The 24280-nt window shown below is 44.2% G+C and overlaps 3 protein-coding genes across 8 annotated transcripts in view; 2 read left to right on the top strand and 1 right to left on the bottom strand.

The window, feature by feature from the left end:
- The window catches only part of KPNA5 (karyopherin subunit alpha 5), a 28631-nt gene extending 26632 nt beyond the window's left edge, over window positions 1-1999 (bottom strand). The window contains exon 1 of the mRNA XM_038398009.2: window positions 1842-1999. Within this exon, the coding sequence (XP_038253937.1) occupies window positions 1842-1845 (4 nt within the window). The 5' untranslated portion in view covers window positions 1846-1999. The remainder of the gene's footprint in view (window positions 1-1841) is intronic.
- A 60-nt stretch (window positions 2000-2059) lies between these two features.
- Window positions 2060-20611, top strand: ZUP1 (zinc finger containing ubiquitin peptidase 1). Of its 6 annotated transcripts, none has more exons than XM_038398004.2 (9): window positions 2060-2572; window positions 5658-5768; window positions 9406-9524; window positions 10920-11088; window positions 13868-14056; window positions 14440-14608; window positions 16641-16792; window positions 17187-17407; window positions 20388-20611. In XM_038398004.2, exons 1-9 carry the CDS (start codon window positions 2281-2283, stop codon window positions 20433-20435), a joined length of 1470 nt encoding a protein of 489 aa, XP_038253932.1. In that variant the 5' UTR covers window positions 2060-2280; the 3' UTR covers window positions 20436-20611. The 6 variants fall into 6 exon arrangements, with proteins under 6 accessions (XP_038253932.1, XP_038253931.1, XP_043366806.1 ...); XM_038398003.2 differs by having other exon boundaries at window positions 9403-9524; XM_043510871.1 differs by lacking the exon at window positions 17187-17407 and having other exon boundaries at window positions 9403-9524.
- Window positions 20612-21845: 1234 nt separating this feature from the next.
- Window positions 21846-23246, top strand: DHRS1 (dehydrogenase/reductase 1). The gene has a single exon (XM_038396056.2). The coding sequence runs from the start codon at window positions 22227-22229 to the stop codon at window positions 23211-23213; it is 987 nt and encodes a 328-aa protein (XP_038251984.1). The 5' UTR covers window positions 21846-22226; the 3' UTR covers window positions 23214-23246.
- The last annotated feature ends 1034 nt before the right edge of the window (window positions 23247-24280 follow it).

The raw sequence follows: 24280 nt of genomic DNA, 5'->3' as shown, positions 1-24280 counted from the left end.
CAATAGTTTTAAACTAGTGACATAGTTAAAATTTCTATTGATGTGCAAAAAAAATTAAAATCCCACCCTCATCTCTTAGCTGCAGCCACTCTGCCAAGTTGAAAGGGACTGATATTTGTTATTGAAATAATCAAACTACATTGAACACACAGAAGGAGATCTGCTGAGTAAGGTGGCACCTTTTTCACACAATTAAAAAAAATTCATCTGAAAAGTGACTAACCACCCAAAGGTGATGCTCAAGGCACCACAGTAAGCGCTCATATGTGGAATTCTCTCGCACCAACAATAAAGCCCAAGTTTCTCAAGAAGAGGTATAAAAACCTCTCTGCCCAGGCTTTTGCTAATTAATGTATTCAGGCCACTATCAAGTTTCCATTTTTCTGCTGAACTCTGTTCATTTTGTAACCTCATCACTCCACCAACCTGGCCGTTTTGTCCGTCTGTTGCATCTGTCAACTAGAAAATAAACTCTTTGAGACAGACACACAAATTGGGTGAGGCAACATCTTTTATTAGACAAACTTCTGCTGATGAAAGAGACAAACTTTCTAGCTACACAAAGCTCTTCTTCAGCTCAAAAAGAACAGGAGTACTTGTGGTACCTTAGAGACTAACAAATTTATTCGAGCGTATATACAGAGAAGGTGGAAGTTGCCATGCAAACCGTAAGAGGCTAATGAATTAAGATGAGCTATTATCAGCAGGAGAAAAAAAAACTTTTGTAGTGATAATCAAGATGGCCTATTTAGACAGTTGACAAGAAGGTGTGAGGATACTCAACATGTGGAAATAGATTCAATATGTTCAACAGAAGTTGGTCCAATAAAAGATATTACCTCACATACCTTGACTCTCCAATATCCTGGAGACAACACAGCTATAAAAACACTGCATAGATCTTTGAGACAGACACTATCATCTTTGCTTTTTGGCTGTACAGCTCCTGGCAGAATGACACCCAGAACCGGGTTCCTAGGCATACGGTTATACCCATGATTTCCCCCATCTCAGTCCTGTACATTTGTGGCGTTATACGGGTTTGACTGGAAATGTTTCTGAAATATAGCTTCTAACTCAAACCATACGAAGTCCACCCAAACGCCCTGGTGAGGGCCAGTGACTCGAGAAAGCAGGCAGCAAAGAGGCTCTATAACTGAAATAAGAAGGAGCAGTGACGTTACATTCCTTAGGCTTGCAAAGCCCCTTGACTGAGGAACAGACAATATTGCAAACAGGCCTAGAAAGGTTTCAGAGTAGCAGCCGTGTTAGTCCGTATTGCAGCGAGCTGTAGCTCACGAACGCTTATGCTTAAATCAATGTGTTCGTCTCTAACAGGCCTGGAAAGGGTTTATCATTCCGGAACTGAAGCCCCATATCTGACCTGGGATGAGGGACCAAACGCAGGGGCGGGGGGGAGAGGAGGGGAGGGGAGGGGAAGAGACCACGCTCCGGCTCAGGGCCGGGTCTCAGGGGCCGGCCGGCCTAAGCACGGCCCCAAGAAACATGCAGCTACGACCAATGCGGGGCTGCACCAGCTGCCCGGCCACCTCCCCGGCCCGGGTCGCCCTCCTGTCACCTGTCCGGAGACCCAGCTGCTAGGGCCTGCCGGGGACGCCAGCTCTTGCTCCGCTGAGCGCCCTCGACGGCCAAAGAAGGGCGAGAGTCCCGCGGGGGCGTGACGCTGCCGGTCCCAGCGCCGGGGCGCTACCCGGGAAACGATGGGAAGGGCCCGATCCGCCGCCCGGGGGAAGGTGACAGACGCCACCGAGCTCCGTAACGGGCACCGGAGACCCGGGCCGGGGCGGACGAAACCCCCCGCTCCCCCATCGCCCTCTCACCCATCGAGGCGGCGGCGGCTCCCGCTGCCTCAGAAAGGCCCGGAGCGCAGAACGGCGCCCAGAGAGGTTCGCAATCCAAAATGGCGGCCTCAGCCCCGCCGCCGAGTCCCTCCTCCCCAGCAGGCCTTGCGCGCCGAGGTTGAGCGAGGTTGAGTAAATGACGTGGTGGCGGCGCCTCAAAAACACTACAAATCCCATCATGCATCTCGCGGGGAGGGGCGGGCCTTGGTCGCAGGCGGGAAGGAAAAAAACAAATTGACCCTTCCAAACCGGAAGTTCTGGGGTTCGGGGTGGGGTGACGGTTCTAGTGATGTCATGACGACAGGCGGCCGAACGACTCCTACCGCGTATGCGCTGCGCTTAACTTGAAGTTGAAGCGGAAACCAACAGCGGCCGGCCCGGCGGGAATTGCTGATCCGGTCCGCGGGCTGCCCGCGCCATGCTGCTGTGCGAGCTGTGCGGCCAGGCGCTGCGCACGGAGCTGGAGATGCGGCGCCACTTGCTGCGCGCGCACCTGGAGCGCGAGACTCGCTGCCCGTTCTGCTCGTTCTCCGCGCCCGGCTCCGACGAGCTGCGCGGTCACGTGGACAGCGCGCACCCGGAGCCGGGCCCTGCCCCCGCGGGCGGCCCGCCCCAGTGCCCCGTCTGCGGGGAGACCGGCGCCTCGGGCCGCCAGGTGGAGGCGCACTTGAGGTCCCGGCACGGCCACCTCCTGGACCCGCCGGCCCCGGGTGAGTGCGGCTCCCCCTGCTCTGCCGTGCCTCCTCTCGGGCAGCCCCTGGGCTCCGTAGATCTGCCCCTCGCCCGGCTCCGCACGCCCCCGAGCAGCCAGTGGGGCCGAGAGCCCCATACCCCCGAGCCCTCCTGTACACGCGGCTCGCTCCGCGCCCGAGCTGTGCCGCCCACGCGGCTGTCTTTAGCAGAGTCGGGCCCCCCTCCGAGCTTTCCCTGAGGCTCGGGCAAGTGTGGACGTAGCCTGCCTTTCCGTGCCGGGTGCAGCTGCGCGTGTCTACACTCCGCCCCACGTGTAGACAAGCGTTTAGCAATTAGTCACTTCAGGCAAGACGGGCTCCCCTGCCCCAATGCTCCTGCGTCTGCTTGACTATGGCTGAAGGCACCGTGGTGCCTAAAGCTACGCATGGACGTGACTGTTTGAGGGCCCTGGGTGGTGTGTATGTATCCGAATACTAAGAACAACACTTCATTGGGGTTATGGTACTGTTTAGCCATACAAAAATGTGGAATACATAATAGTGGTAACAAAGGATAAGGATTTTTTGTGTCTGACAGATTAAATTATCTCGCTATTTGATGTATAAACTAATGACCGTAAAAAAAAAAAATCCAGAAGTTGACAGAGTCAAGTGACTTATTTGACCGGAAACTATTAAGCTATTTATGCACGCTTAATGCGTGAGAAGAAAAAGGCATTCAGCTTGAGGAAGAGAGCTCAGAAAGCCATAGAAGCTGAAGTGGATGCAGTGCCCAGCATGAGCCTGGGAAAGAAGAGGGACAAAGGTGGAGAAGGTTTCAGAGTAGCAGCCCTGTTAGTCTGTATTCGCAAAAAGAAAAGGAGGACTTGTGGCACCTTAGAGACTAACACATTTATTAGAGCATAAGCTTTCGTGAGCTACAGCTCACTGAGCATCTAGGCACCCAAGTCTTAATTTCAGTGTAGTCAAAGTGTTATGCTGTAGTTAAAAGTTGATATGGAGTTCTATTCTGAACACCAATATTCAGGTTCTTGTAGCTTCAAATATGTTTAGTCCTTGCATCTCAGCCAGGAAGTGATTCTTTTAGGAGTGTCTGGAATGACTACAATACATTATTGTCTTCAGTGTTAGAATGTTGTCCTAAGGAACACTAAAAAGAAAAGGAGTACTTGTGGCACCTTAGAGACTAACAAATTTATTGGAGCATAAGCTTTCGTGAGCTACAGCTCACTTCATCGGATGTATTACTTTTTGCGAATACAGACTAACACGGCTGCTACTCTGAAACTAAGGAACAGTGATATGTTTGTGTGTTATAAAGTCACATTTTACATATGTTCCAATGTCCAGTCAATAGCTCCAGTTGTGTGTGTTTCAAACTGATGTTTGAGAGTATGGTGAGCAGTGGGAGCTGTAAGCATTTCAAGGTCTTATGTAGCCAGTTATTTCATGACTGCAGGATTTGCTATATATGCCATCATATCCCTTGATGTAGATATGAGCTTTAGAATCCAGCTTTCATTTTTGTCTTTTTTTCGTAAGTTATTTTTAGTCTTTATAGAAGCAAAGATTGCCTTGAAAAATGAACCGAGTGTAAATCAATGCTCTCTTGACTGCCTGAATGTTCAGATAGCCAGAATGATACTTCTGAGAGACATGAACTGTCCCATCTATCTTAGAGTCTTTCTCACACCTGAAGATGACTATTTACATTTCAACATTAACTATTACATTGCAGATCATTCCAGCAGAAACATTCCTCTAATGTAAAAAGAAAAGGAGTACTTGTGGCACCTTAGAGACTAACAAATTTATTAGAGCATAAGCTTTCGTGAGCTACAGCTCACTTCATCGGATGCATTTGGTGGAAAAAACAGAGGAGAGATTTATATACACACACACAGAGAACATGAAACAATGGGTTTATCATACACACTGTAAGGAGAGTGATCACTTAAGATAAGCCATCACCAACAGCAGGGGGGGGAAGGAGGAAAACCTTTCATGGTGACAAGCAGGTAGGCTAATTCCAGCAGTTAACAAGAATATCAGAGGAACAGTGGGGGGTGGGGTGGGAGGGAGAAATACCATGGGGAAATAGTTTTACTTTGTGTAATGACTCATCCATTCCCAGTCTCTATTCAAGCCTAAGTTAATTGTATCCAGTTTGCAAATTAATTCCAATTCAGCAGTCTCTCGTTGGAGTCTGTTTTTGAAGCTTTTTTGTTGAAGTATAGCCACTCTTAGGTCTGTGATCGAGTGACCAGAGAGATTGAAGTGTTCTCCAACTGGTTTTTGAATGTTATAATTCTTGACGTCTGATTTGTGTCCATTCATTCTTTTAGGTAGAGACTGTCCAGTTTGGCCAATGTACATGGCAGAGGGGCATTGCTGGCACATGATGGCATATATCACATTGGTAGATGCACAGGTGAACGAGCCTCTGATAGTGTAGCTGATGTAATTAGGCCCTATGATGGTATCCCCTGAATAGATATGTGGACAGAGTTGGCAACGGGCTTTGTTGCAAGGATAGGTTCCTGGGTTAGTGGTTCTGTTGTGTGGTGTGTGGTTGCTGGTGAGTATTTGCTTCAGATTGGGGGGCTGTCTGTAAGCAAGGACTGGTCTGTCTCCCAAGATCTGAGAGAGCGATGGCTCGTCCTTCAGGATAGGTTGTAGATCCTTGATGATGCGTTGGAGGGGTTTTAGTTGGGGGCTGAAGGTGATGGCTAGTGGCGTTCTGTTGTTTTCTTTGTTGGGCCTGTCCTGTAGTAGGTGACTTCTGGGTACTCTTCTGGCTCTGTCAATCTGTTTCTTCACTTCAGCAGGTGGGTACTGTAGTTGTAGGAATGCATGATAGAGATAGAGATCATAGAGATCCCAATGTTGTCCTAAGGAACACTAAAAAGAAAAGGAGTACTTGTGGCACCTTAGAGACTAACAAATTTATTAGAGCATAAGCTTTCGTGAGCTACAGCTCACTTCATCGGATGCATTTGGTGGAAAAAAGAATATATACTGTCAACTGCTTTTTTTTTCTCATATGAAATACCAAATAATAGCATTGTTCATCACATTTAAATCAGTTCTTCTTTAAATACAGGAAATGGTCAACAGCTATATGAATGTCCAATGTGTGATCTTGTCTGTGCAGACTGTCAGATTCTCCAGGAACATGTTGACTTGCACTTAGAAGAATACCGCTTTTCAGAAGGTACATGAAAAGATCAAAACTTGGTATTGATCAAAAGTATTTTAAATAGTGTGTTTCTTTTATATTTACGTATGGGTACCAAAACAAATCAAGAAAAATAATTTTTCAAGCATTTGTCTAGGTTTGTGAAAGAAAAATTAGTACTTTATTAGGAAAATGTCACTATTAACTCTGTACTTAAGGTTACATTAAACTTTAGTCAGTAAGTGAGAGGTAAAACCCTATAATTCCCTTTTAAAGGTCACTCTCACAAATTACAATTACTGCAAACCATCACAGTTTATCTTTTTATGAAAAAAGAAAAGGAGTACTGGTGGCACCTTAGAGACTAACAAATTTATTAGAGCATAAGCTTTCGTGAGCTACAGCTCACTTCATCGGATGCATTTGGTGGAAAAAACAGAGGAGAGATTTATATACACACACACAGAGAACATGAAACAATGGGTTTATCATACACACTGTAAGGAGAGTGATCACTTAAGATAAGCCATCACCAGCAGTAGGGGGGGGAAAGGAGGAAAATCTTTCATGGTGACAAGCAAGGTAGGCTAATTCCAGCAGTTAACAAGAATATCAGAGGAACAGTGGGGGGTGGGGTGGGAGGGAGAAATACCACCCCTGGAGCCCTGACCTGGGGTATTCTATCTGCTACCCAAGATCCATAAACCTGGAAATCCTGGACGCCCCATCATCTCAGGCATTGGCACCCTGGCAGCAGGATTGTCTGGCTATGTAGACTCCCTCCTCAGGCCCTTCGTTACCAGCACTCCCAGCTATCTTCGAGACACCACCGATTTCCTGAGGAAACTACAGTCCATTGGTGATCTTCCTAAAAACACCATCCTAGCCACTATGGATGTAGAAGCCCTCTACACCAACATTCCACACAAAGATGGACTACGAGCCGTCAGGAACAGTATCCCCGATACTGTCACGGCTAACCTGGTGGCTGAACTTTGTGACTTTGTCCTGACCCATAACTATTTCACATTTGGTGACAATGTATACCTTCAAATCAGCGGCACTGCGATGGGTACCCGCATGGCCCCACAGTATGCCAACATTTTTATGGCTGACTTAGAACAACGCTTCCTCAGCTCTCGTCCCCTAATGCCCCTACTCTACTTGCGCTACATTGATGACCTCTTCATCATCTGGACCCATGGAAAAGAAGCTCTTGAGGAATTCCACCATGATTTCAACAATTTCCATCCCACCATCAACCTCAGCCTGGACCAGTCCACACAAGAGATCCACTTCCTGGACACTACGGTGCTAATAAGCGATGGTCACATAAACACCACCCTATATCGGAAACCTACTGACCGCTATTCCTACCTACATGCCTCTAGCTTTCATCCAGATCATACCACTCGATGCATTGTCTACAGCCAAGCGCTACGATATAACCGCATTTGCTCCAACCCCTCAGACAGAGACAAACACCTACAAGATCTCTATCATGCATTCCTACAACTACAATACCCACCTGCTGAAGTGAAGAAACAGATTGACAGAGCCAGAAGAGTACCCAGAAGTCACCTACTACAGGACAGGCCCAACAAAGAAAACAACAGAACGCCACTAGCCATCACCTTCAGCCCCCAACTAAAACCTCTCCAACGCATCATCAAGGATCTACAACCTATCCTGAAGGACGAGCCATCACTCTCACAGATCTTGGGAGACAGACCAGTCCTTGCTTACAGACAGCCCCCCAATCTGAAGCAAATACTCACCAGCAACCACACACCACACAACAGAACCACTAACCCTGGAACCTATCCTTGCAACAAAGCCCGTTGCCAACTCTGTCCACATATCTATTCAGGGGATACCATCATAGGGCCTAATCACATCAGCCACACTATCAGAGGCTCGTTCACCTGCGCATCTACCAATGTGATATATGCCATCATGTGCCAGGAATGCCCCTCTGCCATGTACATTGGCCAAACTGGACAGTCTCTACGTAAAAGAATGAATGGACACAAATCAGACGTCAAGAATTATAACATTCAAAAACCAGTTGGAGAACACTTCAATCTCTCTGGTCACGCGATCACAGATCTTAGAGTGGCTATACTTCAACAAAAAAGCTTCAAAAACAGACTCCAACGAGAGACTGCTGAATTGGAATTAATTTGCAAACTGGATACAATTAACTTAGGCTTGAATAGAGACTGGGAATGGATGAGTCATTACACAAAGTAAAACTATTTCCCCATGGTATTTCTCCCTCCCACCCCACCCCCCACTGTTCCTCTGATATTCTTGTTAACTGCTGGAATTAGCCTACCTTGCTTGTCACCATGAAAGGTTTTCCTCCTTTCCCCCCCCTGCTGCTGGTGATGGCTTATCTTAAGTGATCACTCTCCTTACAGTGTGTATGATAAACCCATTGTTTCATGTTCTCTGTGTGTGTGTATAAATCTCTCCTCTGTTTTTTCCACCAAATGCATCCGATGAAGTGAGCTGTAGCTCACGAAAGCTTATGCTCTAATAAATTTGTTAGTCTCTAAGGTGCCACCAGTACTCCTTTTCTTTTTGCGAATACAGACTAACACGGCTGCTACTCTGAAACCTATCTTTTTATGGAACCACTAAGCAGATGTAGTGTTAGGCATTATTAAAGCATTTATAATGAGACACTTTAAAAAAACTCTGCTTACCTCATGTTTTTTCCAACTCCCTAGAACGTATTACTCCAAGTACACACACACACTCTCTCTCTCTCTCTCTCTCTCTCTCTCTCTCTAAATTTCACATATGTAGGTTTCCTATGGTAAAGTCACAGTTCTTTTCTGCCAAGAGTAGGTGCTGGTTGACCAGTTATTTTTGTCCTTTTATATGGGTCTCTCTGGTTCCCTAGCTCTGTACCCTTCTAACAGATTCCCCGTTCAGTCCCTGACCTCAGGTTTCTTGTTTCTCACTTTCAGTCCAGTCCATCCCACCCAACCTGTCATGGATCTGATAAAGTTTGTCTGTGGGAGTCCTGGTCTTTTGGAACTAGTAAGGTCCAACAGACTGGGGCTCCTCTCAAGCAAACGAAAGGAGATTCTTTTCAGACACAGAAGATGCCTCCTTGGTAGTGTTTACAAGTGCTGTTTATCAGGTAACAGTGCCCATAATCCTCCATAGCATTAGATCACACCTACACCAATTCTGTTTAATTTTTTTTGTTAACAACTTAGTAAAATAGGGGAATTCCTTCCCAAAAAGAGTTATCCTACAGTTAAGTTCACTCAAATGTTTCCTATCAATGCAATCACTAAAAAACACAGAAACACTAGTTAACTTCCAGACAAATTCAGTTCACATGGTTTATCGTCCAGACATAACCCAAATCCACAGATGCCTTAGCTTCACAAGAGTCCCTTACAGTTCAAGATATAGCTGTCCAGGGCATACCCTTCCAGGTCCTCAAAACTGAACTCTACACAAAGCCTAATGTCTGCTTTAATTCTTTTGTTGTCAGTATACAGAAAGCAAACATTTTAACCTTAGCATTCACCATTTCATCCTCTACACATCTGTGTATATGCAAACACATTGCTATAGGTAGATACATATTTTTATGTCAACTTATTGAAACGTGCATACATCTTCTTTTCTTTTAAAATGATACTAGTAGATATAAATGTAGGTGGAAGTTTAAGTGATCTGGAACTGGCTCAGCAGCTCCAGAATGAAGAAGACAGACAGCAAGGATTAGAAGAAGCAAGACAAGAGCGAGAATTCCAAAAACTGCAGGTACTGTAAATTTTGCCATGGCATCCAAATGGTACCACTGAAATATTTTGCGACCACAAACTGAGTATCTTGGAGCTGTGTTTGTGCATTCTCAGTTTAGTTTCTCACATAACTCTTTATTTGTATCTTGCTGTTGTATCTTGCTATTTTTCACATTTTTTGCCTGGTAATTTCCTGACACAATTTGCTAGCAATTTAATAATAACAAACTGAACAGCTATAATAGAAACTTTATATTATTTGAATAACTTCATATTATAACTCAGATTAATTTGAATAAGGTGGGACTTGGAGCCCTTCTCCGTGAGTGATAAAATTGTCTTACTTTTCATAGTTATATATCGCTGTGATAAATATTATGCAGGCAGAGCTGAACCTGAAATGATTAAATTTGGTAGTATCCCAGATGTGATGTACTATAGGTGCAGTGTATTTTGTACCATATGAAGAGAAAGTCATGCTTTTCTTATCTATAGTGTAAGAATAAATTCTAATACGTGACTAGTGATATAATAAAAAGCAGTCAAGGTCTGGCTTGGAGTGGGCTGAACATAGCTACTGTGTATCTAACTCAAGAAACTGTAGTCAAGCAGCACTATCAGCAGGTTCATTGCTTCAGTCATTACCACATCACTGTTAACAAATTTTTGACCAATGAAATTTGATTATATAAAAAGAAAAAACTCAACTGTTTTGATTGAGAAGCTAGTATGGTCTTGGAGAAAAGGACACAGTTTGGGAGTCAGTAGGTACTGGGTTCTAAATTTGGCTTTGCTACTGACTTGGTGTGTGGCCTTTGGGCAGGTCATTTCACTTTTTACCCAACTGTGAAATGTGAATCATTTCCCAAGGATGTTTTGAAAATTAATTAGTTAAATGTCTATACACTGCTTTGGTTATGCAAAGCACTAGATACATGTTAAGTATTATTATTTAATTTTATTTATTTGCATTAAGTAGTTATGTCATGTCTGGGTATAGTAGCTGTCGCATAATATAGTATGAATGTAAAATTAATTCCTTTGAGAATGGGAGTTTGAGAGGTCCACATTCAATGAAAACTCATAAAAATGGTAGGCTTTATTAATTTAAATCATCAAAAATTTCAGTAATTATGTTCATGTGTTGCAATTTATTTTTGTATGCTAGAGACCAATAATCGCCAAACACTTTCCTCAGAAAGGCGCTTTCTGGCAGACTGATGGCAGTTCTAGGTTGACATAGCTGCAGTAGAGCACAAAATGCCACATGGCAGAATCAGTTCCACGTTTAGAGCATTTCCAAATCATTGTTAATTTGTTCACAACGATACCTGTTAATTGCATTCTTTTTCATTCACAATGATAATCGGCAGGAAGAAACACATTAAAATTATTCTTATTTTGTGCTCAACAGAGACAATATGGCTTGGATAGTTCTGGAGGCTACAAGCAGCAGTCACTAAAGAACATGGAAAGGGAAGTAGCTAGGGGAAGGATGTCGCCTTCTGAATATCATAAGAGAAAAGCTGACATGATGGAATCTTTGGCTTTTGGTGTAGATGATGGGAAAACAAAAACCTCAGGTCAGTATTTAATCTGTGTTGCTGGAGGAGCATGGATCCTTTCATCTTTTCAGCTCAGATTCATAGAGACCAAAAGTAGTCCTGATGGTATTGCTATGAATGCTGTTGTGCCTAATATGTTCTTGTTATTACTCATGTAGTTGGTCTTCTCACTCTGTCTAGTTACTACTATGTAGCTCACCTCAGTTTCTGTACCATGTATTTAGTTAGATCTGTGGCTCTCAACCTATTTCCCATTGTGGGCCGCATCGAATACTACCTGTATGACCCTGAGGATGTCACATGGGTTGCAGCTCTGTGCTGGTTGAGCCACAGGTTGAGAACCTGAGCTAGATAGTTTAGAGAGGGGTTTAGTCTTAATTCAGGGGTTTGGGATATCCCTAGATACTTGTACTATCTATTAATGTAGTAGAGCCCAGCATATGCCTGACTACTTGTTTATTCCCGTCTTTCTGCTATCGATGGCCTGTGACGGGGCAAGGCCGGATGGCTATAGAAAACTAGTGGGAGATAGATATATTAGCTCCAGGCTAAACAAATCCATGGTACCAGGACAAGTGAAATGGAAGCAGCTCCAGGTCAATTAAGACACCTGGGGCCAATAAAGAACTTTCCAGAAGGCTGGGAGAATGCTATGTTGATTGGGACACCTGAAGCCAATGAGGGACTGGCTGAAACTAGTTAAAAGCCTCCCAGTTAGTCAGGTGGGTGTGCATGTCTGCAGTGGGAGGAAGTTGTGCTGTTGGAGAGGTTGAGTAGTACACACCATATCAGGCACAAGGAAGGAGGCTTTGAGGTAAGGGTGAAGCGGAGCTTGAGGAAGTGAGGGCTGCTGTGGGGGAAGTAGCCCAGGAAATTGTACATGTCATGTTTCTAAAAGGTCAGCTACCATAGCTGATACTATTAGGGTCCCTGGGCCGGAGCCTGGAGTAGAGGGTGGGCCCGGGCTCCCCCCCCCCCACCTTTGCCCCCTGATTAATCACTGAGACTGGGAGACAACAGAGACTGTGCAAGGAAGGATAACTTCTCCTCACCTCCCTTGCTGGCTTATGATGAAAATGGCTCAGTAGACTGTGACCCTTGTCTCTAGAGAAAGAAGGGTTAGGTGGAGGGTCACAGTGAACCCCTGAGGCTAGCGAAATCCGCCAGGAAACATGGGACCCACGGAGGCAAGGACAGAGCTTTGTCACAGGCCCTAAAAATTAGGAATCTTACTGTCTGATCTGTCCATTTGGCTCTCCGCCTGCTTGTCTGGATTGCACATGATTTAATAGAATTTCCCCTACATTTTCAGGTCCTTCTTCTTTTTTTTTTTTTTTTTTGCAGTTGTCACTTACATTTCTGTTTATGTTCAGCTAATTCCATAAGGTTCTTTATTTAACCTTCTGTCACCAGTAACATTCACTTTCTTCTGAAGACAGTGTACTGCTTGTTCAGTATCACGGATACAGTATGTACCAATGATGGCAATAAGACAGCAGTATGGTACCAGAATGGCTTATTTTATACTCGGCTATATTTTTTCTTTAACACTTCCCTGCATTTTATGCCACTGAAAGTTTATCCTACTGTCAGCTTTTGTTTTCTAGCAATGATTCTTTTGGTGACAACTTCAATACAAACTGTTCCTAGTTAAATACAGCCCTCTTCCTACTTGGAGAGCCCGGGAAAAGATTCTTCAGTGGTAGACATTTACTTAGTACATAATTCAGATAGCATTTAATATGCTAAAGTTTAGATCCCAAGCTACTTCCAATGTGTTAAGTGTATTAAAAATTACCAATGCTTTTTAAAAAAAGGAATTGAAAATCCATTCATTTTATTTGCCTGCCAAAACCAGAGTTCAAGGTTTTGTTACCTTAGCTATAGTTAGCAACTAGTGCTTACAGAAACTTCAATTCAGGCCTTGATAGTTAAAATTTAGCTTTTAATTCCACCTGTATTAATTGGAATTAACAAATTGGTACTTAAAGATTTGAGATCTTAAAGGTGAACTGCAATGCTTTTTAAACTTTGAGGGTAATTTTTATGGCAGAACAACAAATTAGTCTGTATGTGGCCTTTGGGCACTTAAATGCACCAGTGAATGCAAAGCTACTTCCAAGAATATTATTGTTATGCAGCAAGAAAAGACTTGACACACCACAATAAGTGGCTTTTCTAATTTTTGAAAGTTTGAGTTCTGTGCCACTGTTTTATTGGACATTACTTTGGGGAATGTTGCTTGGTGAGTAATTGTTCAAGGACTGTCTTAAAAAGTGAGGGTCTGAAAAGTGTGAGAGGATTACCGATAGTGTCCATAAAGGTGTTCATGGTTGAAAGGAGATAACATAATGGGGATAGAGTGGTAGCATTGTCTGTGGAATTACTTGTCACACAATTAGTCATAATTAGTCACATCCCTTGTATCACTTCTGTAGTTCACAATTGACCAATTAACAGCATAGGTATATATTTTCAGGCAGTGATGCTATATTGATCTTGGAAAAGGCACTTGATGTGGCTGCCACAGACATTCTCAAAATCCAGTTGAGCTTTTATCAGAAATATATTGATTCATCAAGTTATGATGTATGTGGGAGAGAAATGAAATGGCCAGATTGTCTAATGTCTGTACATGACCCAAGTTCATGATTTAACTTACTGCTATACGATCATTCATCAGTTCTGACGTGTGTTGTCTCTTATTTCTCAACCTGCTCCTAGATAGAGAGAACTGCTCCTACAGAATATTAACTTGTGCATTGTGTAGGCCTAAAATTTATATTTTATCTTTTAGGAGTCATTGAAGCACTGTGCAGGTACTATCAAAATGAAATCAAAGATGTAAGGCGTGTATGGCTTTCTACAGGAGTGGATCACTTCCACTCATCTTTGGGAGACAGAGGTTGGGGTTGTGGCTACAGGAACTTTCAAATGCTGCTTTCTTCATTATTGCAGAATGGCATGTATAATGACTGTTTGAGAGGTATGTACAGTGAGTTACCATTTTGAATGTTAACTTCTGTATAGAACATTCTGATTAATTAGAAATCAGGGAGTGTAAACTTTGATACTTAATAGGTTAGCGATATCTATGAAATACTTTCTTTATTGTTAGCAGGTATTCTACAAATTTTCAGGAACAAATTTTGAGACGAGACGACTGGGTACTGAAGGAGACGCAACTGAAATTAATATTTGAGAGTTAAGAGCTAGAAATAGAACTATATTTTTGTAATATATTAAAGCTTTTTGTCATTCCTGTTTTTATAAATGAAACACTGATTAAGACTTAGTTTCACTTTTAGCAATAAGAGACTGCTTCAGTTGATTGTATCAGCAACATAAAAGTTGCTTTTTTTATTTCAGATATTACTCTAATTCCTAGTATTCCAAAAATTCAGTCCATGATTGAAGATGCTTGGAAAGAAGGTTTTGATCCTCACGGAGCATCTCACTTCTGCAATAGATTACATGGTACCAAGGCATGGATAGGAGCATGTGAAATTTATTCTCTGTTAACCAGTCTCAGATTAAAGTACGTGAAGAATTTCAGTAATCTCTTAAGAATAAGGGATGTTTTCGGTTCCAAACTAAACATATCAAGCAGTAACACATGATAGTACACTATATTGTTTGTCTAATCTTATAATTATAGAGCTGCTAATTGACCATAGTTATGTCTCTTCTCTTCACATCAACTTTGGTCGAGGCACCAAAATTCTTAGCCTATACATATGCTATGTTTTGTATATCTGCACACTCAAACCACTTTAGGCTGTTGGTTTCTTATTTTAAATTCCTTTCCGTGAGAGTGAGAACCAGGCACTCTGCTTTTGGAGCTGTATAACTTATGCAACTTCATTGGCTTTAAACTTGACTGATCTTTAAACACACATAAGACTGAAGCTTAGTCTACACTATAGAGTAAGGGTGACATAAAGCAGCTTAAGTTGACCTAATTATGTCAGTGTACACACTACAGCCTTGCTTCTGCCGATGTAAGTGCCCTACTACACCGACATAATAACCCCACCTCCTCAAGGCGTAGCCCTTCTGTTGGTGTAGTTAGGACTACACAGTGTCCCTGTAGACACTGTTACTTACAGTGGCTGTTAGGGCTCACAGCTGTAGCTGTGAAATTGCCAAGAATGTCAATTTAATGGCTGGTAGGCTCCATGCTGTGAAATTGAGCCCAGTGGAGGGCTTACAGTTTATCAGTTTCACAGCTACAGCTGTGAGCTCAGCTTACCTGCTCTGAGAGCCCAAGCTCCTTGCAGAGCTCCCAGCTGGAAACCAGGCTGTCCAAGCCGAGAGCCCTGTAGAGCAGAGACACTAACAGCATGAAATTGGTGAGAGTGTCAATTTTACGGCTGTGAAATTGAGCCCAGTACTAAGCTCATAGCTGGGGCTGTCACCCTGAGGTGCATGGGCGCTCAAGGTGTGAGCCCCTTGAGGCTGTCAGTACCCCTCATTTGGCTATCAGTGCTCCTGATGAGGATGTGCTTCACCAGCAGGAGGAGGGTAGTATGGACACGAACAGATGATTGAATTACTAAGGTGGCTGTAGGGTGACCTAAGTTAAGTTGACCTAATTTTGTAGTGTAAACAAGCCCTTAGTTAAAGCACCACACAATTTGTGAATCTGCTTAGATCTGCAGGCAGTTATTCAGTTTAAAACTTAGGGCATGTCTTCGCTACGGCACTGTCAAGGCAGCGATGTCAATTTAGTGGTCTGGTGAAGACACAATAAGTCGATGGGAGAGCACTCTCCCATCAATGCAATTAATCCACCTCAATGAGAGATGGAAGCTATGTTGACACGAGAGCTTCTTCTGCTGACATAGCACGGTATAGACACTGTATTAAGTCTATGCGAGTTGCATCGCTTAGGGGTGTGTATTTTTTATACCCCTGAGCAGCATAACTTGCGTTGACTTTAAGTGGCAGGGTAGACGGGGCCTTAGTAAAATTTCATACTGCCTATGTATAAAAGTCACTTTAATTAAAGCTTCACGTTCAATAAAAATTTCACAGCCATTCTTCCTAATTGAGGTCTAGTCTTATGAAAAAAGTTTGAAGTGCAGCTATTGATTTGCATGTCTCTCAATTTACTGCTCAAACTTAAAGTGTGATGTAGTCCTGCTACTTTGTATAACTCAGGGTGAAGGTGAAAGGATTTTCACAAACTCCCCAAATTATCTTTGAGCTGAGACCAAGAATAGAACATTTGTAACCAAAAGGATAATTTTTTTCCCAGTTTTGGGCAATAGAAATCACATTGCTTCTTAAGTATAGCTTTTTCTCTAGTTTTAATATTTTTTTTAACCATAATATGATGGTATCTGGCTGTACTGTCATCAGGCCATTCCAGACGAGCAGGGTCTGTATCTCTTTCTGGTTCCACACCATTATGAAACTACTGCTAGTGCTATTTTTGTAAAGGCAGTAATAAGTGTATCTGACATTACAGAATAAAGACAAGGCACTACAAACCATTATTTTCAAACAGACAAAAAACCTGGACTTACTATATAATACTCTGGCTTTTCATCTTAAATCTCCTGTAGGTGTCAAATCATTGACTTTCACAAGTCAACTGGCCCCTTGGGTACCCACCCTCGTTTATTTGAATGGGTTTTGAGCTATTATTCTTCAAACAGAGAAGGCAGTTCAAAGGTTGTGTGTACCCCCAAACCACCTATCTACATGCAGCACCAAGGTCAGCATAATCTGTACTAGTTTCTTGATCTCTTGTATTGAATTTTATTACATTTGTATAACATGGTATTATTTCAAATGACATTTCATATTCTCTGCCTCCTTCATCCCTATATGCAGGAAGTTTTCCAATTTATTTCCTGTTGATCTTATTTGTTATAAGAAAAGAGAAATATATAAAATAAGATTCCCATAGGATTAAAATTGTTACAGTCAACTGAAGGCCAGATTTGGGGTTTGAACTGATTTGATATCTACTTTTCATTGGCAAATAGTTTGTTAAATAAAATATTCTCATTCTTTACTTGGCCAAAGGACTTGTAGCAATAAAGAGATAAAATAAGTCCTAGTCCCTGATGCGAGTTTTTACTGTCATTATTTTGTTTTGAAATTAGGGCATAGCCGTACTATTGTTGGAATAGAAGAGAGGAAGAATAGAACATTATGTTTACTAATATTTGACCCAGGATGTCCATCGCATGAAATGCAGAAACTGCTAAAACAAAGCAGTGATGATACCAGTCTCAAACTACTTCGGAAATTTGTGGGTAGCTTAAAAGATAAGCAGTACCAAATAGTGGCTGTAGATGGCGAGCTCTCACCAGAGGAGAAAGTTGTAAGTATTCCAGAAAAGTTCCTGAGTGGTAGCCATGTTAATCTGTATCAGCAGAAAGAACGAGGAGTACTTGTGGCACCTTAGAGACTAACAAATTTATTTGAGCATAAGCTTTTGTGGGCTAAAGCCCACTTCATCAGATGCATGCAGTGGAAAATACAGTAGGAAGAGAGAGACAGATAGATATCTTGTATCTTATATCTATATCGCGTGTATGTGTGTATTATACACACACACACACACACACACACACACACACACACACACACACTACACAGAGAATATATACAGAGAACATGAAAAAATGGGGGTTGCCATACCAACTCTTAACTCTGTACACAGAAACATAACAGAATTAACCGTTCGTCTTTTTCAATTGTGAATATCCACTCTGGGTGTATTGTGATCTTTTTTTGTTTCCACACCCCACACTCCAGCAAAACATCACAAAACAAAATGCCCCTCTGTTTATTCTTCACTAATAAAAGTAAGATCTTTAAAACACTTTAGTACACATTCTTGTACTCATGTGGTTCAAGTTCTTGTAATTCTAATTTAAAGGAATATTCAAGACCAAAATATTTATACTAATTCTACCATTCTTAAAAACAGTTTCCTAACTCAGTTTTGTGAAGCTTGCAGCTTTGTGTATGTACATAATACTTTACATGTATACAGCATTTTTTCCAAAAGAATACTGAGCGCTTCTCAGAAACAAAGCATAGCATACCCAATTCAAACTGTTAAGATAATTTAATTAGATCTTATCTGCACTAAGATTAAGGCTGTAGCAATAGGTTATTGTTTTATGTGTAAACCAATGGGGGATGAGACACACATCACCAACATGTTTCACACTGGTATTGGCTGACAGCAGAGAAGTATAGTCTCATGACTCCTAGGTTCACTTCCTGGTTCTCTGATTAGAATAGACCAGGGATCGGCAGCCTTCGACACGCAGCCCGTCAGGGAAATCCGCTGGCGGGCCTGGCCGGTTTGCTTACCTGCAGTGTCTGCTGGTTTGGCCGATCGCAGCTCCACTGGCTGCCGTCCGCCGTTCTAGGCCAATGGGGGCTGTGGGAAGCGGCGTGGGCTGAGGGATGTGCTGGTCGCCACTTCCTGCAACCCTCATTGGCCTGGAGTGGTGAATGGCGGCCAGTGGGAGCTGCGATCGGCCAAACCTGCGGACGCTGCAGATAACCAGCTCAGCCCGCCAGTGGATTTCCCTGATGGGCCGCGTGCCAAAGGTTGCTGATCCCTGGAGTAGACTGTTTTTCCCCTGTATCTCTGTCCCTTTTCCCCCTCCCACTCTGCTGTTCTTCACTCTTTAGGTCCTACCATTCCCCTGCCCCTCTGCATTCCATTCAGGTTGCTTTCTCATCCATCCTTCCCAACAGTGGCAATATTGATAGCTTAGGAGAGACAGTGTCTCTGCTCAGTTCTGTTGCCAGCCACAGCAGTTCTCAGAAGTGTTGAAGGAGCAATTACAGGGAAAGTTCTGTTCGATCCATGCAGCCGTGGGCTGAAGCATGATCAGTACAGATCATAGAATATCAGGGTTGGAAGAGACCTCAGGAGGTCATCTAGTCCAACCCCCTGCTCAAAGCAGGACCAACGTCAACTACATCATCCCAGCGAAGGCTTTGTCAAGCCGGGCCTTAAAAACCTCTAAAGATGGAGATTCCACCACCTCCCTAGGTAACCCATTCCAATCCTTCACCATCCTCCTAGTCAAATAGTTTTTCCTAATATCCAACCTAGACCTCCCCCACTGTAACTTGAGACCATTGCTCCTTCTTCTGTCATCTGCCACCACTGAGAACAGCCTAGCTCATTCCTCTTTGGAACCCCCCTTCAGGTAGTTGAAGGTTGCTATCAAATTCCCCCTCACGCTTCTCTTCTGCAAACTAAATAAGCCCAGTTCCCTCAGCCTCTCCTCATAAATCATGTGCCCTGGCCCCCTAATAATTTTTGTTGCCCTCTGCTGGACTCTCTCCAATTTGTCCACATCCTTTTTCTAGTGGGGGGCCCAAAAGTGGATGCAGCACTCCATATGTGGCCTCACCAGTGCCAAATAGAGGGGAATTATCACTTCCCTCGATCTGCTGGCAATGCTCTTACTAATGCAGACCAATATGCTGTTATCCTTCTTTGCAACCAGTGCACACTGTTGACTCATATCCAGCTTCTCGTCCACTGTAATCCCCAGATCCTTTTCTGCAGAACTGCTGCTTAGCCAGTCGGTCCCCAGCCTGTAGCAGTGCCTGGGATTCTTCCATCCCAAGTGCAGGACTCTGCACTTGTCCTTGTTGAACCTCATCTGATTTCTTTTGGACCAATCCTCCAATTTGTGTAGGTCCCTCTGGACCCTATCCGTACCCTTCAGCATATCTACCTCTCCTCCCATCTTAGTGTCATCTGCAAACTTGCTGAGGGTGCAATCCATCCCATCATCCAGACCATTAATGATGCAGTGCTCCATGTATTTAGAACTCTAATAGGTCTCTGCTGAGCACTTGTAAACAATTTTTTCAGAGGTTTATAACTTGGCCAAATTTGGAGTGAACTTTTTGATCCCTAACAAAAGACACAATTGTTGACACCAGGTACCCCCCTCCACATGGAGGTGCTAGAGCTTCTCAACAAAATGGCTATATGAATTTTTTAATATGGACAAAATAACTACTTCCCTAATCTCATTTTTTCAGCTGAAATTTAAACCCTTAGTTTAAGGTAGACACCCAGCATGGAAAAACTTCAGCGTGAATGTCTAAAGTTTAGTAAAGTTATAAGCAACTGCAAACAAGGTTTATAATGGAAGGAAATAGGTAACCTTAACTCTAGGTTAAAGTTATTTAATACTTAAAAAAAAATTATAACTAATTTATAATATTTTGAAATTACTTAATGCTCACAATTGCATAAGGTATATTCTGAATGATATTTTTGTTCTCTAAATGCATCTAATTTTCTTTTTAAGGCTCGCCGCCAGGCTTCTCAAGTGTTCACAGCAGAACGGATTCCTTAACAGATTGCCTATTTGCCACTTTTCTCTGGAACTCAGTGGATGTGAAACTTTAAATGCATTTAGACAGCTTTTCAATCACTGTATTTATAATGTGTTAATATTTTCAGAATTTTTAATTATACCTTGCCAAAAAAAGTTTGTCATGCTAATTTTTTAATAAATATTGATGGGCTTCATGGTTGTGTACTCTATACTCTGCAGGAATATAAGGTTAGGCATTATGTTAGCCAATTAGCATAATAAAGGGGGGAATCGGTCAATTTATTGGAGTATGGAAGATTATATTTACTTGCTTCTGAGTGGCAACAGTACCACAAGGTTGTAACTGTAATGTGTCCCTGCTGTATAGATCACCAAGGCTCTTGTTTACTCTTCCACTAGTTTTTATTAGTATCGATTCTAATATACCACCCTTTCTGTATAGGAGAAACCGTATAGGGCTAGTGCAGGGGTAGGCAACCTATGGCACGTGCGCCAAAGGCGGCACGTGAGCTGATTTTCAGTGGCACTCACACTGCCTGGGTCCTGGCCACCGGTCCGGGGGCTCTACATTTTAATTTAATTTTAAACGAAGCTTCTTAAATATTTGAAAAACCTTATTTACTTTACATACAACAATAGTTTAGTTATATATTATAGACTTGTAGAAAGAGACCTTCTAAAAAGGTTAAAATGTATTCCTGGCACGCAAAACCTTAAATTAGAGTGAATGAATGAAGACTCGGCACACCACTTCTGAAAGGTTGCTGACCCCTGGGCTAGTGTATCTGTGTTATTGATAACTGCCTTAACAATTGCAAAGTTCTTGTTCTCCTATCTCCATAATATCGTCTTAGAGATGAGGAGTTGTGTCATGTAGCGATGGTCATGCACTGTATGTATAATGACAGGTTTCAGAGTAGCAGCAATGTTAGTCCGTATCAGCAAAAAGAACAGGAGTACTTGTGGCACCTTAGAGACTAACAAATTTATTTGAGCGTAAGCTTTCGTGACCTACAGCCCACTTCATCGCATGCATAGAATGGAATATATAGTAAGAAGATACTTATATATACAGAGAACATGAAAAGGTGGCAGTATGCCTACCAACTGTAAGACTCTAATTAATTAAGAGGAGCTATTATCAACAGGGGGAAAAAAAACCCTTGACGTGATAATCAAGATGGCCCATTTCAGACAGTTGACCTAAGTAGGACAGCTGCTTCTGCTTCCTCTACAGCTTGATCACATGAATCAATGTTGCAGAAGAACTTTTCGAAGAAGCTGTCGTAGAGGGCATAACTCAAATCTGTCGCTCCCGTCACAACACGGGCGGGAGGGGGTTCCAGTCCTGGCTGTCGAGCGGTCTGAGGTAGTCAGTCGGGGCGTGACGGCGGCGCAGGCGGGGGGCCGACGGGAGGGGCCCTGCTCCTGCAAAGAGCTCTGGGTGGCTGACTCGGCTCCATGTGGCCAGGTGCCCGTGCAGAGAAAGAAGGGGAGGTAGCAGAGGGCTGACGGTGCTGGTGCAGAGGCCTCATTCCCGCATCCCGCCCCCCCCCCCCTCCTCGGGCGCCTGGGGGAACGGGCCTAGCCTGAGCCAAGCGGCGTCTCCCGCGCAAGGGCCGCTCCCCTTGTGCCAGCGGGGCTGGGCGGCGTCTAGCTGCGGGAGGTGGCGGAGGCTGGTCCGGGCGGGAAACTTCCGGCTGCGTCGCGGGGGAGGAAGGGGCAGTCCCGCGGCCCTCCCCGGCTTGTAGTGCCGCCGCGGCGCCTCTCGGCCGACTCTGGGCAGCGGCCTCCCACGCCGGCAGCGGCATGTCTGGCGGCGGGCGGCTGGCGGGCCGCGTGTGCCTGGTGACCGGCGCCTCGCGGGGCATAGGGAAGGGTATCGCGCTGCAGCTGTCGGAGGCGGGCGGCACGGTGTACATCACGGGCCGGCGGCGGGAGCCGCTGGTGCGGGCGGCGGAGGAGGCGTCGGCCCGGGGCGGGCGCTGCGTGCCGGTGGTGTGCGACTCGTCGCGGGAGGAGGAGGTGGCGGCGCTGTTCGAGCGGCTGCAGCAGGCGGAGGGCGGGCGGCTGGACGTGCTGGTGAGCAACGCCTTCTCCGGGGTGGGCGCCATCGCTGCCCAGCAGGGGCTGCCCTTCTGGGAGAGCCCGGCCGCCCTCTGGGACCAGGTCAACGACACGGGCCTGCGGGGCCACTACCTCTGCGCCCGCTACGCCGCCCGCCTCATGGTGCCGGCCGGGCGCGGCCTCATCGTCATCGTCTCCTCGCCTGGCGGCCTGCGCTACATGTTCGACGTGCCCTATGGCGTGGGCAAGGCCGCCTGCGACCGCCTGGCCGCCGACTGCGCCGTCGAGCTGCGCCCCTACGGAGTGGCCTGCGTGACGCTGTGGCCCGGCCTCGTCCGCACCGAGGCTGTGCTCAAGGAGGCCGAGGGTTCGGGCCCGTGGAGCGTGTTGCTGCAGAAGATGATTGGTAATTCAGAGAGCCCCGAAGTGAGCGGCAAGTGCGTGGTGGGCCTGGCGTCCGATCCCGCCGTCATGTGCCACAGCGGCAAGGTGCTGCTCACCCCAGACCTCGCCCGCCGCTACCGCTTCTGTGACGTGGACGGGAGACCCGTCTACAACTACATATCGGTGCGCAATGTGCTCGTGACGCTGGTGCCATCACTGGCCTGCCTCTTCCACCTCATCCCAGAGTGCGTCAGCATACCTAAATGGGCTCTCGCACTTTACTCCAGCAAATTCAGTGTCTACCCGCCCCTGCAACCAGCCCCCAAACCTGGAAAAAATGTTTGATGAATAATTTGATAATAAAAAATGTGCCCGTGATGTTTTTGAAGTTTCTGTTTCTTCATTGCTTTCTGAAAATGTTTCTTGGGGGTTGAAACTTTCCCCTTCGATGCCCAGCAAGTCTTCAAAAATCTTCAAAGCTGCCCTTCCCCAGAGCTTTTTCCTTTTTGGTGAGGGATGCTCCCTGATTTGCATATTAATTTTTCCCTTTGGGGAAGAAGGGTTTGGCTGAGTGTTTCAGTGAGCCTTTGAAATCGTCTTCGAAGTTTTGCAATAATTGCTGCCTTTGTTTGTTCCCCACAGCCAAAGAGCAGCTATTCATGCTAGTTCCCCTTAATGTGAAGACTTTAGAACTTTTATTAAGTATACAACTGCTCATCCATTTCCTGGAAGATTTTTAAATTCATATTTAATCCTTTGCTGTATCAGAGTTTCTCATTAGAATGTTTTGATACCCATAGATTTTGGAACAAATTTATCAGCTGTAACCCATGTGGTTCCATGGTATCTTGGTTTAGAAGAGTAGTTCTTACTGTATATAATAAAACTGGGATTATGTCCTGGTTTCAGTATAATTGGCTGATTTACTTTCTTACTGCCCCACAGCCCCTACTTTAGGTCCTGATGCATCTTCCAGGTGTAGGCTGTTATGATGAAAGGAAATATAATTTACAAAAATTGTAAAATTAGTCAAGAGAATTTCTGGGGAAGCACTTTATTGTAAAATTCTGATGATGCTACGAGCTAATGTCTGAGTTTGAGATTGCAGTTTTACTCAGAAAAGTGACTAAAAAAATAGCATGGTGGGACTTTATTTGTCTCAATTATTTTTTATTCATACACTCAGTTTACAAATAAAGTTCTGCTTTATGTTTTAATAACTGCTACCACTATAAACTCAGCCTGAGAATTAAGCACAAAACTGTATTTATTAGCTTTCAACTGGAATGAAGTTTCTTCAGATCAAATTATGATCTCCCACACCCCTGTGTAATCTCCTGTTATTAATGGGATTGCACGAATGTGACTGACTGGAACTTCGATAACAATTCTGTTGATGATGCACATGTAAT

The sequence above is a fragment of the Dermochelys coriacea genome, chromosome 3 (assembly GCF_009764565.3).
Source record: "Dermochelys coriacea isolate rDerCor1 chromosome 3, rDerCor1.pri.v4, whole genome shotgun sequence".
NCBI lineage: Eukaryota > Metazoa > Chordata > Testudines > Dermochelyidae > Dermochelys > Dermochelys coriacea.
The sequence above is the reverse complement of the archived record's forward strand: the minus strand, read 5'-3'. Positions and strand labels throughout refer to the sequence as shown.